At 44.7% G+C, this 16,270-nt stretch overlaps 1 protein-coding gene across 4 annotated transcripts in view; it reads right to left on the minus strand.

Moving 5' to 3' along the window:
* The window catches only part of EXT2 (exostosin glycosyltransferase 2), a 153,842-nt gene that overhangs the window by 56,210 nt on the left and 81,362 nt on the right, over nucleotides 1–16,270 (minus strand). For all 4 annotated transcript variants that reach the window (XM_027562602.1, XM_027562604.1, XM_027562605.1 and 1 more), the window contains one exon: nucleotides 1,896–2,085. In XM_027562602.1, the coding sequence (XP_027418403.1) occupies nucleotides 1,896–2,085 (190 nt within the window). The remainder of the gene's footprint in view (nucleotides 1–1,895; nucleotides 2,086–16,270) is intronic.

A 16,270-nucleotide genomic window follows, 5' to 3' on the forward strand; every position in this document is an offset into this window, starting at 1 on the left:
CAGTTGAGGGCTCTTTCCTCTCTAGAGCCAAAATATTTCAAAAATAAACTACACTCTTGGTCATGACATTCACCACTACACTTTGGTAGGGTGTACCAAAAATTAAAACTAAACACCCAACTCCAGAACCTAGGTTTGTGCTCTTGCTTTTAGTGACAGCAATGTAGGCAGGACCTTAGACCAAGAAGGAAGAAAACTAGTTCTCTTTCCTCACAGTTTGCAGTGATACTTGCTCCAAAGAAGTGACTCAAAGTCACATTAAATAAGTCACCTTATGCCCAAAGTGGCTAACCTGGGTTTCTAAGGAGACGTCTCTTCTGCATTTAGCAGCAGCACTGCCTGTCTGGGCAGGAGGGTGGGGTGCAGCTGGGGTGCTCCCGCCCTGGAAGCTGGTGGCCTCGGCATGCAGCAGGGTGACTGCAGATACGACACACAGCTGTTCCAGCTCCAACAAGGGACACACAGCCTTCCTTCTGAAACACAACCCATCCTTTATGAATGAAGACTCAGATGAGCAATGCAGTGCCTCCGATCCACTCACTCTGGGTGGACCCGGGGCTCTGAAGAGCCTCCCTGCTGTCCCGTTCTGTCCCCTCGGCCTCCTCCTCCTCCCCCTTCCCGTCAGTTTCATCCTCTCTCCCTCTGAGAAGGTGCCAACATCCTCTTTTTCTTCTACCCTTTTCTGTCCCCTTTATTGAGAGTCAAACAAACAAAAAAAAATCCAAGAATGTTGGGAGGAAAACAACCGGGCACAAAAGATGAGAATAGCAACAACGATAATAAACGCCGTGTGCCTCAGGGAGTACTATGGGCCTTCACGTAAAAGAGCTACTTTGTTTACTAAACTGTGGCCCCCTGAATCTAAAAAGCAAGTACTGATGCAGAGAACAAAAGTCCCACCAAGGAAAAAATTTTAAAGTCTCAAGAGGGCATTTAAATCCTGATTTGCCTCACAGACAGAAGTACATTCTTCTCCCAGCCTAGACTAGGGATCTACTACTGGGTTTTCCAAGGTTGACTATCCCGACTTCAGGATAACCAATTAAACGGGAACAGCCATAAAAAGTGCAGATACTACTGTCAGGCAATAAACTAGACCTTATCGGTGATAGTGGTGCACATTACAAACTTCAAACTCATTCCTTGCTCTAATCCATCAGAAACTTCCTGGCTTTAATAGGCTATAAAGGGCAGGGGCTTTGAAGTCCCTGGGATTAGGATCCATAATAGACGGACTGAATGAGAAACGAAATGCAGGTGGAACGTACATTATGCGTCCTGAATTAAAAACAAATCCAATGAATCAAACAGGCTCAGCCCGAGCTGCCAGTCAGCAGATTACAGGGGTGGCCAAGGCAAGGGACAGAGTGATTACGGATGAGCTGGTGGGAACTTCCAGTGAGGGGTCACTTTAAGGAGCTGATTCAAGCCTGGGAGGGCGCACTTTGCTGACTCTGCCCATCAGAGGTGAGGCCGTCCTTTTTGAAGAAGAGCACTGTATCAGAGCCGAGATAAGGAAGGAGAAAACTAATGCCTTTTAAACTGACTTTTCATGTAAACAAATCAGCTGAGAGGGTTGAGGGAAGCTGAGATCTGTTTTCCCAAGGCTGATGGCCTTTGATCCTATTGACTCCTAAGCCCTCAAACACTTGTGGCTACAGAGCATGCCATGGGCTAAGAGTTAAACCGGCCACCCTAGAACAAGAACAAGATGACTGAGAAAACCAGGGTCATGCTGCCTCAGGAATGGCATTACTGTTGACAAAGCAGGAAAGTTCATTTAAGACAAAGGCTGCAAATCATTTGTCCATCAAAAAAACTCGATCCCATTGAGACGAACACAAAACGTCCAAACCGGGCCTTTCCTGGACACACCGTCTCTCCGCTCGTCTTACCTTCAGGAGGGTTTTTATTCTGATTGTTCCAGACGACCAGCAGCTTGGATAGGCTGGGCACCTTGGACACTTCGGTGATGACCCGGAAGAGGCTCTCCACTCGGTCGTAGGTGAGGACGATGGCCGTGAAACCTTGAGATTGTGGGGGGATGAGGGGAAGGAAGAGAGGGTTGCTCACACTGCCCCACTTCTGCAAGAGAACAGATTAATATGGGTCAGAGAAGGATCTAGTAACAATGGTGCTGGTCTCTTTCTCAGCATGACCAATAAACCGGAACACGGGAGACTCGATGTAGTTTCTACCATGACCAATCCAAGAGGCAAGCAACTGTTCAAAGTCTTCCCCACCTCAAAATCTGTACTGATGCTGTTTAACTGAGTTTGGCTCTGATACCCTTAAAAAAAGAATCAGAGAATCTTTGCAGCTAAGAGGAGATGTCTAGTTAAACATGGCAGATTAAACACATGCGTTTATCTCCATTCCCTCCCCAAACCCACTAAAATGGCAATTAATAGATAAAAAATATAAATCTACCCAGACAATGAAATGGGAACAGAGACAGCAGCTGATGAGCAGCAGCAACATGCTTCTGAAAGACTGAAAGGGGCTGGAGAAGTGGTGACGGAGCAGAAGGCTGAGAGCTGCAACCCAAGTGCTACAAAGGCGGTGGCGAGACAACAAGGCAGCCAAGTCCCACTGCCAGCCCCACAACGGCCCAGGGGCTGTGCTCGGCGGGCCTCACGAGGTAAGAGGAGGAGGGCGAACACAGGAGGAACAGCTGAAATACGTGCAAGGAGCAGCGACAGGCTCAGGGCACAAGCGTTCCCACCACCTGCCCACTCAGCCAGAAAACTACGCTTCTTCCTTACCCACGCTACAGAAGGGAGGTTGATTCTCTGAAAAACCTAAAGCTCTAGACATGGAAACATAGGTACTGAAGAGAGGAAAATGCAGTTAGAGCCTAAATTTTGAATGATGAGCTCTACAGCTTCCTCCCCTTCTAGCAACCCAAACACTAGCAGCCATGTGGTTTACTTGCCACTCCACCACCTTACAGGGAGCCCGCATCACCTTACAGCGAGGCCCCACCACCTCACAGGGAGGCCGCATCACCTTACAGCGAGGCCCCATCACCTCACAGCAAAGCCCTCCAGGTAACAAGCTTCTCTTAAACAAAAAGCTTTTGATCAGCTTTTTAGAGCTTCCACAGACCCTAGAATCAGACATTTCAAGAACATCTTCAGCATGAACAATAGAAAACAAATGAACAGAAAGAAACACAAGAAGTCAGAGAAAACAGAGACAATAGAAGAAGCCGAGGGGTGGTGGTTTAGTTGCTCAGCTGCGTCCGACTCTTTGCGACCCCATGGACTGTACAGTCCATGGAATTCTCCAGGCCAGGATACTGGATTGGGTAAGCTATCCCTTCTCCAGGGGATCTTCCCAACCCAGGGACTGAACCAGGTCTTCCGCATTGCAGGCAGATTCTTTACCAGCTGAGCCACAGGGGAAGCCCAATAATTTATGTACTAAACAATGCATCTATTTAAGGTATGCAATGGCTTTGGTATATTACACTGCTAAATTTTAAAAACTGGTAAAATATAACACAAAACCTGCCATTTCAAACTCAAGTGTACATTTCAGTGGCATGAGTTACATTTACATTCACGTGCTTTTACATGAAAAGCCTAACTTTAGGACCTAACTTCAGCTTCACCAGGAGGAGGCTGAATATGAAATGGCCTGTTATTCTGGCTGCTCACGCTCCTTAGTCTTTTCATACTCTGGGATCTCCAAGGTTTCCCCCATCACCCCCATCCATATCACTGACGGACAGCCATCACCACGTATATGACAGCAGCTGTTTGCCAGATGTGACAGTGTGGGGCAGGAAATGCACACACGCACATGGAATGCACATGGATGGGAACTCCAGGAGACCGAATGGGATTCCTGGAGTCCTAATGTCATCAGGATATTAACGCCAAAATGTCCACAACAGGCCATAATTAAGATTTCACAACCAAGAGACACCACAGGAAAGAGTATCCTCCTAAGGCTGACTTTTTGTTTCCACAATATCACTCTTGGGCATTAAGCTGTGGTTTTAGGACGGGGCCTGGATCTTCGTGTTTCCACCCTGCATCCGATCACCTTTGCAGGAACACCTTTTCATTTTCTACTCCTATCTTACTCATCAGTTTCCTGACTTGTATGGAAACGGAAGTAGCCCTGTGCTACTAAGTCACAGTTAATCACTAAGGTTCGTGGTCTCTCTGCCCTCACCAACCCAGCCCACTCATCAACCCCTCCCAACACAAAACTTGTGTGCTTGAAAATCACCATTTTAAATGGAAAAGCAAAAAAAGTTTTTAAAGAAGTATGTAAAATAATTTAATATGTGATATCAAAATAGTCAAGATTTACTAAGTACTTTGGTTTCCCTGACAGCTCAGTTGGTAAAGAATCTGCTTGCAATGCAGGAGACACCAGTTCGATTCCTGGGTCAGGAAGATCTGATGGAGAAGGGATAGGCTACCCACTCCAGTATTCTTGGGCTTCCCTTCTGGCTCAGCTGGTAAAGAATCCGCCTGAAATGTGGGAGACCTGGGTTCAATCCCTGCTTGCTCCAGTATCCTGGCCTGGAGAATTCCATGGACTGTATAGTCCATGGGGTTCCAAAGAGTTCAGTAAAGACTGAATGACTTTACTGTGAGGCACTGTGCTGTACATATATTATCTCATTTGAGCCTCATGACAACCCCAAAATAGATGGCTACCACTCTCATTTTACAGATGATGAAACTGTGGGATTACAAATAGTGAATGATGTCTATTCATTTGCTTTACCAGTCCAGAAAGGAAAGAAGAAATAGTGAATGATGTTCATGGTCATATAACCTATACATGACAGAGCAGGAAAGCGCCCAGGCTGTCTGACTCCAGAACACCAGGATGTGGTGTTTCATGGTCCTTCCCCAGTTTGAGGTAAGCATCACCATTTACAGACTCTGGAACTGTGGGAAACTCCAGAGCTTATTACTTGTAGCTCTTTTCTGAGAAGAGAAGAGAAGAGAAATGCTGAAGGTTTTCTTGATTCTTGATGATCAAATCTGGGCCAATAAGTAAGAGCCCACCTAAACACTATGATTTCACAGGGTACATGGAATAAAAACACACCAAATACATAACACTGACACAAAGGGAGCACATAAATTTAAAAAGGTAAATACACCTCTAACACAGGAGGAAAAACTATTAAACCTCCAACAAAATGAGGTCTGTTCTTCGGGAGAAGTGGGGAACGCCAGTACACTCGCATGCCTCTATGACATTCAAAAGAGGGGGAAAATTCCCTGAGAGATGCAAAGCTTGGTTTCAGAAAATGAATCCCTTGGAATTTAAACCCCCCGAAAGGCATCACAGCTCTGGTTTCACAGCACTGCCAGGAGAAGAAACGAAGTCTCTGGCAAGACAGCAGATCCTGTCTCATCTGGTATGCCAGCTCCCTTCGGGAAGCGGATGGTTATGGGATGTGGGAGGAGATGAAGGATGGGTGGGAAACGGACAGTAACTTGTCTTGGCTCTCAATTTTTCCACACCGCTCACTTGTGTGCCAACAGGGCTTGAAGACTGGAGAAGCAGAAACGGCAGCATACTGGGGGAGACAGGGCACGTAAAGAAGCGCAACAAGCTCTGAAATCTTGCCAACGCTTTCCCATAAAACACAGGCGCTGAGATGAACATGGAGGCGACACAGAAACCGCTGAGCATGGGTCTACCGTGTTATGAGCCTGACGCTTTACTGTAGGACATGCCTTCAAAAAGTGAGCCAGCACATTGGAGGTCAGTTTTAGAATCACATGTCCTTAATCAGAACCCAGGATCTTCACTTACCAGCTGTGTGGCCTGGGCAAAGCGCTTAACCTCTCTTGCACCTCAGTTTCTGAATCTATAAGATCACGTTAAAACTACAACTTATCTAGGCACAAGTACAAGTGCTAGTCGCTCAGTTGTGTCATACTCTTTGTGACACCATGGGCACCAGGCTCCTCTGTCCATGGGATTTCCCAGGCACGAATACTGGAGTGGGTAGCCATTCCCTTCTCTAGGGGCTATTCCCGACCCAGGAATCGAACCCGGGTCTTCTGCCCTGCAGGCAGATTCTTTACCACTGAGCTATGAGGGAGGCTCTTTTCTAGGTAGTGTTACTTAACACAATAACTAAATTATTAACATGTCTTACTTATTATTTCTTAACAATCTAGATGCTGTTAATAACAGTAACAAGCTAATAAATGTAAAGTGCCTGACACATAGCAACACTCGATAAAGGAAGCCAACAGATGGTCTTATGGGAACAGCAATTTCCCTGGGATTCACTTTCCGCAGGTCTCAAAAGCAGGTGGGAGGTGGCTAAGTGATCATGAGCTATCTTCCAGCCACTAGGATCTTAAATGAATCCCTTCTTCCTCTCTACCTTCACCTCACCATGCTCTGGGGTCCTGGTTTACCTGGATTCTCCTGGATTCTTCTTCCTCTCCAAATACACTTTTTATTTTCAAAGTTTTTCTCTTTTCTGTCCTATTCATTATATTTTAGCTATCCTGAAAGCGTCATGAAAACCAGAGTCATAACCGCTATTAACACTCAGCGCCTAGCACAGTGCTTGGTGCGACTCAACAAAAACTTGTTAAAAATGATGAAGCCTAAATTGTGTTCTTTCTGTTCTCTGTGCATGGGTGTGAACAGCTAATGTACATTCAAATGAGTGACATCAAAGCTCTGAAATGGTTTCCAACTTAGTTCATTCATTTTAAAATACGCATCCACAATCTTATCGTGCTAAGTATTCTGAAGAAGTGTATTAGGATATTTAATAAACAGTGTGACCCTGGATGCTGACATTTACTGTGGTGTGGAAAACCTCCTCTGTGACTCTCAGCTTCCTCACCTGTAAAATGGAGAGCCTGACAGCACCTCCCTCCAGATGATGCACGTGCGCCCTCAGCCCAGGGCTCAACACAGAGCTCCAGGGATGCAGAAAGTGAAGTGACAGTCAAAGGCGCTCAGTCGTGTCTGACTCTGCGACCCTGTGGACTATACAGTCCACGGAACTCTCCAGGCCAGAACACTGGAGTGGGTAGCCTTTCCATGCTCCAGGGGATCTTCCCAACCCAGGGATCGAACTCAGGTCTCCCGCATTGCGGGCAGATTCTTTACCAGCTGAGCCACAAGGGAAGCCCAAGAATACTGGAGTGGGCAGCCTGTCCCTTCTCCAGGGAATCTTCCTGACCCAGGAATTGAACCAAGGTCTCCTGCATTGCAGGCGGATTCTACCAACTGAGCTATCCAAGAAGCCCTGAATGAACTGAGCTATCAGGGAAACTAGGAATGGTAGTTGTAAGTAAACACAAAAAACTAGCTCGCTCCAATTCATATTCTCATCTGCCAAAACAACAGTATTAGCAGCTCAGCAATCTTTCCATCAGTATGATTTTTGGTGCTCATTCATTCAGTCAACATTTCCTGAGCATAAACTATAAGCCAAGAATAGGGTTAAAGACGCAAAGACAAATTCCTTCTCCTCAAACAGTTCAGAATCTGGTAGGGAAGACAGCTAGGTAAAAAGACAAATTATAACGCAAACAACAAGGTCCTCAAGTCCCGTGGGCCCAGAAGATCCACAGAATCACCTCCATCTTCCTGGAGGAGGTGAGGAGGGGACGGAGCTAATCAAACAGCCGCAGGGCAAGCTGAGTGGCAAGTGCTGAGACCTGCTTCCTCGCTGGCTAGGGGCAGACTCTGCCAGGGCCAAGGTCGGGAGGAGGGAGGGAGGGGAGCACAGACAACGGACCTCAGACTCAAGACTAAAGCCACATCATGAAAAGCCCATTCGACAGAAGTTTCTTTTTAAGTCTCATGATTGGTTTTCTGTTGATTTGTTTTGAAGCTTTCTTGTCCAGAGTATTGTTTTACTGATAAATTAACACGGCTACCTTCACATTGTGTCTCAAAAGGTCAGAAACAGGAAATGCTGATCTGCAGCTGGGCTTCTGTGCTGGGTGCCTCTCCGTCCGCAAACATGATTCCATTTGCCTTTGGAGCCCGGTGATGGGGAGGAGAAAGGCAGCTTTAACGGGGTGCGTGCCTTCATACAGACACTCCACTCCGCCAGGGTAAGGTCAACAGACCAACCCCCAGAGGAAAAAAAAACTTACTGGAGAAGGACATTTCAAAAACAGCGTTTAGTCACCTCTGAAATACCGTTAAGGACTGACCCCCTGCTGGCTGACCAAAGAGAGTGTCTACAGTCTGGGACCTCCTGACCCCACTTTCTGCAGGAAATCAAGCAAATTTAAACCTCCATAATTTACTCAAGACTCTGACTTCTGCCAGGGAAAAGGCAAACAGCACTGGCAATTAACTCGGCGGCCTGATTAAATCTCAATCATGGCACGATGGGGCACGAAACCAGGCACCCAGCAAAAGAGGGGCCAGAGGAGAAGGCTGAGCCCTGCTACCGCAGCTGCAGCCCGGAACCCTGGCTCTCAAGGAACTTTCCGGTATGCTCGGTGAAACTCTTCACTCCAAGATGGGAGGTGATACCAGAGGAGGAGTGTGTGCACGGCGCGTTGAGGCCAAATACCTCCTTCCTCCACCACTCACCCTCCCCCCACTGCACTCCTCACTCAGAACAAACATTCTTCAGGGAAGCTGAGAAACTCAGACTGTTAACTTAATCCACGACAGCCATGACAACTGTCACATCACCACGCCCACTTTCGAGAAGTTCTACCGCATCTCTTATCCTGGAGCGCCCTGGTGAATGAATTAACAGCGAACAGACCAGCCAGCGAGACGGACTTGTGGGTTCGGGTGGCAGGATCTCTTGAAAGAGAAGCCTTGGGAGATCAGGCTTAAAGCCCACCACCAGTTCAAAGGGGTCTTCTCCTTCAAGCAGGGGATTCCAACTCAACTAACTAGGTGTGCCTTGGGCAGGCTCACACACAGGGAAGTTGTCTGGGCCCTTCCTGCAATCCTGTTTTACTTCCTTGGTTGAAAGGTCATGGGAGTCCTACACGAGCCTTAACCAAAACCATCCTGGCCAAAGTTACCTACCTACAGAAAGTGGAGGAAGCTGGTGGGCAAACTGCTAGAGCCATTCTGAAAGGGTCTTGCTGGAACTACAGGAGGATTATAAAATACACATTCTAATATCAACGAAAGGACTCTCTCAACCTACACTAGGCAAAACCCACACAGAAGGAATCACATTCAAAGCAGGATGATCCAAAATTTAACACCTATTATAGCAGAGGTTTTTTTTTTTTATGTCACTATGTATAACGTCCTGTGACAAGAAGAGAATTAAGCAGATATTTGAGTCAACCCACATTTGATTTAAATGAAGGTATTTTGCCAGAACAGAAAAGTGAGAAGTCAGAGGAGAAAGGAAAAGGAGAGGACAGGCTTGTTATACAGAAGCTTTCAAGCCCCTGGTTATGAGCAGCCTTACCTATCCCTACCTTGATCGAAAGGGCAGTTTTCATGGTTGTTTTGAAGTTATCAACCCTTACCTCAATGTGGTTTCAATTATGAATTACCAGACTAAAAGGGGGGGGGGGGAAGCTTTGATTTATTCTTTTTTGCTCCAATTATGCATGATGTGTTTCCACTGAAGACTTTGAAAAGTATTTCATCATGCCTCTCATCCTGAAGTGGTCAAAGGGCAAAACCAAAAGGAGTTAACCCTTTCATTTTTGCCTTGAGGTTCAAACAGCCTCCCTATCAATGGACATAGGGCAAGGCCTTTGAAGCAGAGAGGGCAATGAAAGGGTTAAGCATTAGCATCGCATTACTAACGTGCATAAGGGTGGTGTCCCCTGTCCAAAATGGTGAGATGATATTTATGTTAATGGGTGCTGGAAGATCTGAAAGGGGCAATCAGTAACGCGGCCCACGTTGCCTTAATCATTAACCCTCTGCAGCTTCTCTCTGCAGCACAGCACTGCCCTGGGTGTGCGCTGACTTGGGAAGCTGGAGGATGAGAGACCTAAAGAATGTGTGCCAGCGGGCTCTCTTAACATTGAGAGGGAAAAGATTCAGGGACAAGCCTGAAGTCTATTTGTTACACTGCGTCTTTGCCTCATCCCACCCATTAAAAAATACCTGACCGCTCTGAAAAATAAGGAGAATGCTGATGGCTAAATCTCCCTGACTTGACATTAAACAGACACATGAGAGATGAAAATCGAAGGCCAGAAATCCCTTTCAGTGCTGTAGACAAAACTAAGATAGTTAAATTATCAACTTAGAATTCCTACAATTTACTTACAGTAATGTCCTCACAAATCAGTTTTCTGTATGTTGGTCTTGGAAGGGGTCTAACCACATCTGGGTGGACTGGAGTAAACAGGTACTGTGACTCTTTAATATCCAAAGAAACTGAGCCACTGAGACTAACTGAGGGTCACAGGAGCAAGCCAGACCTTTTCACTGTTAGCCTCTTTTTCCTCTAGATGTGTTTCAGTTCAGTTCAGCCGCTCAGTTGTGTCCAACTCTGCAACCCCATGAACTGTAGCACACCAGGCCTCCCTGTCCATCACCAACTCCTGGAGTCCACCCAAACCCATGTCCATCGAGTTGGTGATGCCATCCAACCATCTCATCCTCTGTCATCCCCTTCTCCTCCAGCCTTCAATCTTTCCCAGCATCAGGGTCTTTTCAAATAAGTCAGCTCTTTGCATCAGGTGGCCAAAGTATTGGAGTTTCAGCTTCAAAATCAGTCCTTCCAATGAACACCCAGGACTGATCTCCTTTAGGATGGACTGGTTGGATCTCCTTTCAGTCCAAGGGACTCAAGAGTCTTCTCCAACACCACAGTTCAAAAGCATCAATTTTTCGGCACTCAGCTTTCTTCACAGTCCAACTCTGACATCCATACATGACCACCGGAAAAACCATAGCCTTGACTAGATGGACCTTTGTTGACAAAGTAATGTCTCTACTTTTGAATATGCTATCTAGGTTGGTCATAACTTTCCTTCCAAGGAGTAACCGTCTTTTAATTTCATGGCTGCAATCACCATCTGCAGTGATTCTGGAACCAAAAAAAATAAAGTCTGACACTGTTTCCACTGTTTCTCCATCTATTTGCCATGAAGTGATGGGACCAGATGCTATGATCTTAGTTTTCTGAATGTTGAGCTTCAAGCCAACTTTTTCACTTTCCTCTTTCACTTTCATCAAAAGGCGCTTTAGTTCCTCTTCACTTTCCGCCATAAGGGTGGTATCATCTGCATATCTGAGGTTATTGATATTTCTCCCGGCAATCTTGATTCCAGCTTGGGCTTCTTCCAGCCCAGCATTTCTCATGATGTACTATGCATATAAGTTAAATAAGCAGGGTGACAATATACATCTTTGATGTATTCCTTTTCCTATTTGGAACCAGTCTGTTGTTCCATGTCCAATTCTAATGTTGCTTCCTGACCTGCATACAGGTTTCTTAAGAGGCAGGTCAGGTGGTCTGGTATTTCCATCTCTTGAAGAATTTTCCACAGTTTATTGTGATCCACACAGTCAAAGGCTTTGGCATAGTCAATAAAGCAGAAATAGATGTTTTTCTGGAACTCGCTTGCTTTTTCCATGACCCAGCGGATGTTGGCAATTTGATCTCTGGTTCCTCTGCCTTTTCTAAAACGAGCTTGAACATCTAGATGTGTTTAAAAGCTCCTTTTTCTTCCGTGCACTGCAGTTTCACTACGACTGTCCTGCTTGCGGTTTGCTGGTCTTCCTAGCTCTGAGATCTACTATCATTCAACAGCTCTGGAAAACTGTCAGCTATTATTCTTTCAAAAATGGGCCTCTTCTCCATTGTCTCTCTTCGTCCTGGAACTCTGACTAGACATATGTTGGACCTTGTCCCTCTGCTCTCCACGTAACTTCAATTCGTTAATATTTTCTGTCTCTTTGGGCTGCATTCCAAACCATTTCTTTGAATTTAATCATCTAAAGTGTCATTCAGTCTCTATGTCACGTCTAACTCTTTGCAACCCCACGGACTGCAGCATGCCAGGCCTCGCTGTCCTCCACTATCTTCTGGAGCTTGCCCAAGCCTTGCAGCTGTGTTTCTGCTGGTTCTCGCTCGTGATACTGCCTTATTTCTTGATAGGGTTTGCCTTATTTCTGATCGTGGGGTTTTTGTTTTGTTTTTTACAGTGAGCTGCTCATTTTCCACAGACACGTTCATCATTTGAGAGCTGGACTGAAAACGAACCCCTACAGAGAGGGTCCGTGTCCACTTCTGCTGGCCCCTACCAACTCAGGGCCACCTCCGAGGAAATTCTCCTCTTACGGTTTGTTTGGACTATACCTGTAGTACGAACATGGACCACAAACCATGTGAAGCTGGCTTATGAATGCAGTGCTCAACAGCAGGGTCAATACAGACTTGCGCTTCTTCACCCCTTCACTCAAGAGGCTCTTTTAGCTCCCTGGCTTCACCCAGGAAGCTCCCGATAGATTCTCCAACTTGCTCAGGCCACACACTTTCTCTCCCGCTCCCCTGCTCCCTGCTTCAGACAGTCAACCAGGCTGAGGCTCTACGCCACCGAACTCTGCAAATGTCTGCAGTGAAAGCACCTCCCAGGACACCTGGCTTCACTTTGTTTAGGGTCAACAAGTATCTTACTTTTCACTCAACTTAGCAACAGGCTTTATCATACTTCATTCAATATTTTTGTTGTTCAGTTGGGAAGGTCATTTAGCATACCTAATCCACCAAGAAGCCAGTGACACAAGTCTTTCTATATTTACGCTAATAATTGAATTAGGTGCTATTGTATTTCCTGATTAATTTCAGGGCCAAGTCTGTGTGCAATACAAAAACAATTACTGCGACAACATCATAACCTATTATAACAGATGGAATGATGGACTGAGAATCTCTGCGTCAGACAAGTCACCACACTTCTGCAGACCTCCATTTCCTCATGTATGAAATGGGATGATGGAGACGCAGATCTTAAAAATAAACAAGACTCCCCTTCTTCATCTGTAGGAATGGAGCTAGCAGAATGCTACTTTGGGGATGCAAGGATTCAACAACAGAAAATACACAACAGAGCCTATCTGGGTATAAAACTGTGCCCTCTGTAAATTTCAGTTTTGTTCTCCAGAGTCCCACCCAATTCTAGAGTGTATGTTTCCATGTGATAGAACGTTACACTAGCAGCCTTATCAATACCACTTACAAAATGCTCCTACATACATTACTTCACTACTGTCTCATAATAATCCTATGAAATAAGTAATAGTTCATTTTACAGGTAAGGATAACAAATTTTAAAGAGATAAGAAAGCACAATGTCAGGCTCCTAAATGGTCTGGAACTCCGGTTGATTCCAAAATGTCCTTTTCAATGGCTTTGATTAGTAATTGGTAATCAGTCACTAACCACTACCCTATTCTTCTGAAACTATTATTACCCCCTAAACCCAGTCCTACACATGAGCAAATCGCTGTGAAGAGACATTCGGTAAGTAACTTCAATTTACTGGGATCATCACCAGGAAAGAAGGGATTAAACCTTGCAGTTCAGGCTGAGTTATTGTTAGCTTTCTGAAAGCTTACAGGGTAAACCCATCTGAATACTGCTCTAAAAATTCCAGTTACTATCGGAGTTTTAGCTACTTAACTTTTTTCTTTATATAGCACTGACATTCACATTTGGCTCAATGCCTGCCCTTCTTCTATAAAGCCAAACTACTGTCAAGAAGAGTGGGAGGGCTGCTCCTGATTGCTTTTCAGGTAGTAGAGGAAAAAGCTGACATTTTATCCTCTTCTTGCTCGGAAAGGAAGCCAATCATTTATAAGAACCCTCATCTGACTGTGGCTTCCATCAGTGGGATGGACAGAAGCCAGTTAAATGGCTCAACCTAAGCCGTATTCAAAGAATCTAGATGAGAAAGAGAAGGTTCCATATGCTGATGCTTTTAATAATTCATGAGTTATATCAGTCTGCAAGTAATAAATTTCACTAAATACATCTGTGGTAAAATGGTTTAAGACACTGTCTAATCAATTAAATGGGTGAATACAATAAAGTAGGAGCACATACAACATGTTGTTGATTTTACTGGTTCTTAACTTTGTATGTTAAAAATAACAGTTCAGTCGTTTGATAGTAAAAAATGTGGATTATTCTTAAGACACAGTCTTCAAATTCACCATCCTCATCCCTGGATCTGTTACTTAAAAAGTATACTGAAAACACTTAAAAAAAAAAACAACAAAAAAAAACTTCAGTGAAAAAGCTAGTAATTTCTCTGATTCAAGCAAACAGGCTGATCTATAATCCAAAGTGTTCAAGAATGCTAATGGTGGCTCAAAGCACTACTTCTCATGAGAGGTGAAACAAATTTATAGTTTCATCTGGCTATCCCACACCTGAAATACTCAGTTCGAAAGACAGGCTCCTTCTTTGGCCTGGGCATAAAAATGTTTGCTGGCGGCCCGCTGACTATATTTCAGAGGTCAGCTATGGTATGAAGGAAGACATCACTAGCTTGGTAAACAGACACTCTTGGGAAAGATTAAGTTATAGCTTGTGGCCTCCAAGCTCAAAATACCTACACAGTTATGACCAAGAAAATCAAAGCTTTTGTACAGTTTTGAGCTGACAGGAGTATTAAGGTCAATACAAAGTGGAAAGAACAACCTCTAAAATGCAATCATTTCTTAACTTCTCCGGAATTCCAATAAGGTGTATGTTTTGTCTACTGTGTTTTAGCCCTGCTTCCTCCTGGGGGGGAGAAGAGGGGGAGCATAAACCCACAGGGCACAAAGAACAGGCAAGGAAACAACAGTGGACAGGAGCTCAACGTATCTGGGGAGGCGAAAAAGACAGCGTCTCTTGCTGGACAACAGACAGAAACGTAGGATAAAATATAACAAAATTAAAAAAAAATATTCAGGAAATGGAAAGTTGCCAGGAACCCAAATCGATGAGCAAACTGCAAAGAACTGAAGGCGCCGCGGGGAGGCTGTCACTGGGCCCAGCGGCGCAGGGCGTGGACACTCACACCCACATTGGACGAGGAGCACAGCTTTGGGCACGGGGGCAGAGGGGGCAGGCGGTGGGACTTACATACCAAGCCTGAACCCTTGAAGGCCTGTACAATCAGTAAAAAGGTGGTCCCGAAAGTCACTCCTAGAACATGGACATACAGAAAATCATCTGTCCTTTTCAACCTGAGTTTGGACGGGGGATGCTTCCAACAGAGGCTAGCCCTCGCACTGGTGTGGGGTTTAAATGGACCCTCCCTGTGCAGTATGGAAACCTCTGACCGAGAAACTAATGTTAAAAAGTGATTTATCTCTGCAATACCTCCTGGAACATCTGGCAGAAGCCACAAAACAAGAACAAACTCTCTGGAGAAATACCTTCTTACACTCAGGTGGCGAAGATTTCCACAGAAAACCTCACCAGAGATGAAACTCACATTCCAAGATTACAAAGCATATAAGGAAATAATGCAACAAGAGCAACAGGCAGGAGGCAAACGACAGGATTAGAAGCTATGAGAAATGTTAAAATTGAATTACTGGGGAATATAAAGTGAGTATCTCAAATAATTAACACACAAAAGAGGGAAGTGAAAATATATAGGGAAAAAAAGATACTATGAAAAAAGATCAGGCAGACAGATTTGAAAAATAGTCAGAGCTTCTAGAAATAACTACTGAAATTTTAATCCCACTGGATGGGTAAAAACACATTGGACATGGCCAAAGGAAAGAGCAAAATAGATGAGAAAAAATTTTCCAACATGCAGCACAAAGAGTTAAAAATGTGTAAAACATAAGGGGAAAAAAAAAAACAAACTTGAGAGACACAACAACAGAATTAAAGAGGTCTAACATGCATTTAATAGGATTCCAAGATCAGTGAGAATGACAGATACATAATATTCAACAAGAAAATGACGCAGAATATTCCAACACTGATTAAAAGACATGAACCCTCAGGTTAAAGAATAAAAATCACTCTCAAAAGCAGATAGAGCATGGGAATTAAAATTACCATTTGGCAACCATTATAACAATTGATTCAGACAAGAAATCATTGGTGGATGCTAACCCTAGTAAAGGTTTGAGGAGTAACAGGATATTTACACAGTCTCAAAGTACGTCCGAACAAGACACACTAAAAGAAGGAAGTAACCTCCCACTGGAGAAAGCTCTGAGTGAAGTTATCGTCACGACCAATGGGACAGACCGACATCACGTGTCCTCCAGGGTGATACACCAAGAACCAACATTACTTTTGTGACATTCCTGCCAAAAATACTTAACCTGAATTTCA

Source organism: Bos indicus x Bos taurus, chromosome 15 (genome assembly GCF_003369695.1).
Source record: "Bos indicus x Bos taurus breed Angus x Brahman F1 hybrid chromosome 15, Bos_hybrid_MaternalHap_v2.0, whole genome shotgun sequence".
Classification (NCBI taxonomy): Eukaryota; Metazoa; Chordata; class Mammalia; order Artiodactyla; family Bovidae; genus Bos; species Bos indicus x Bos taurus.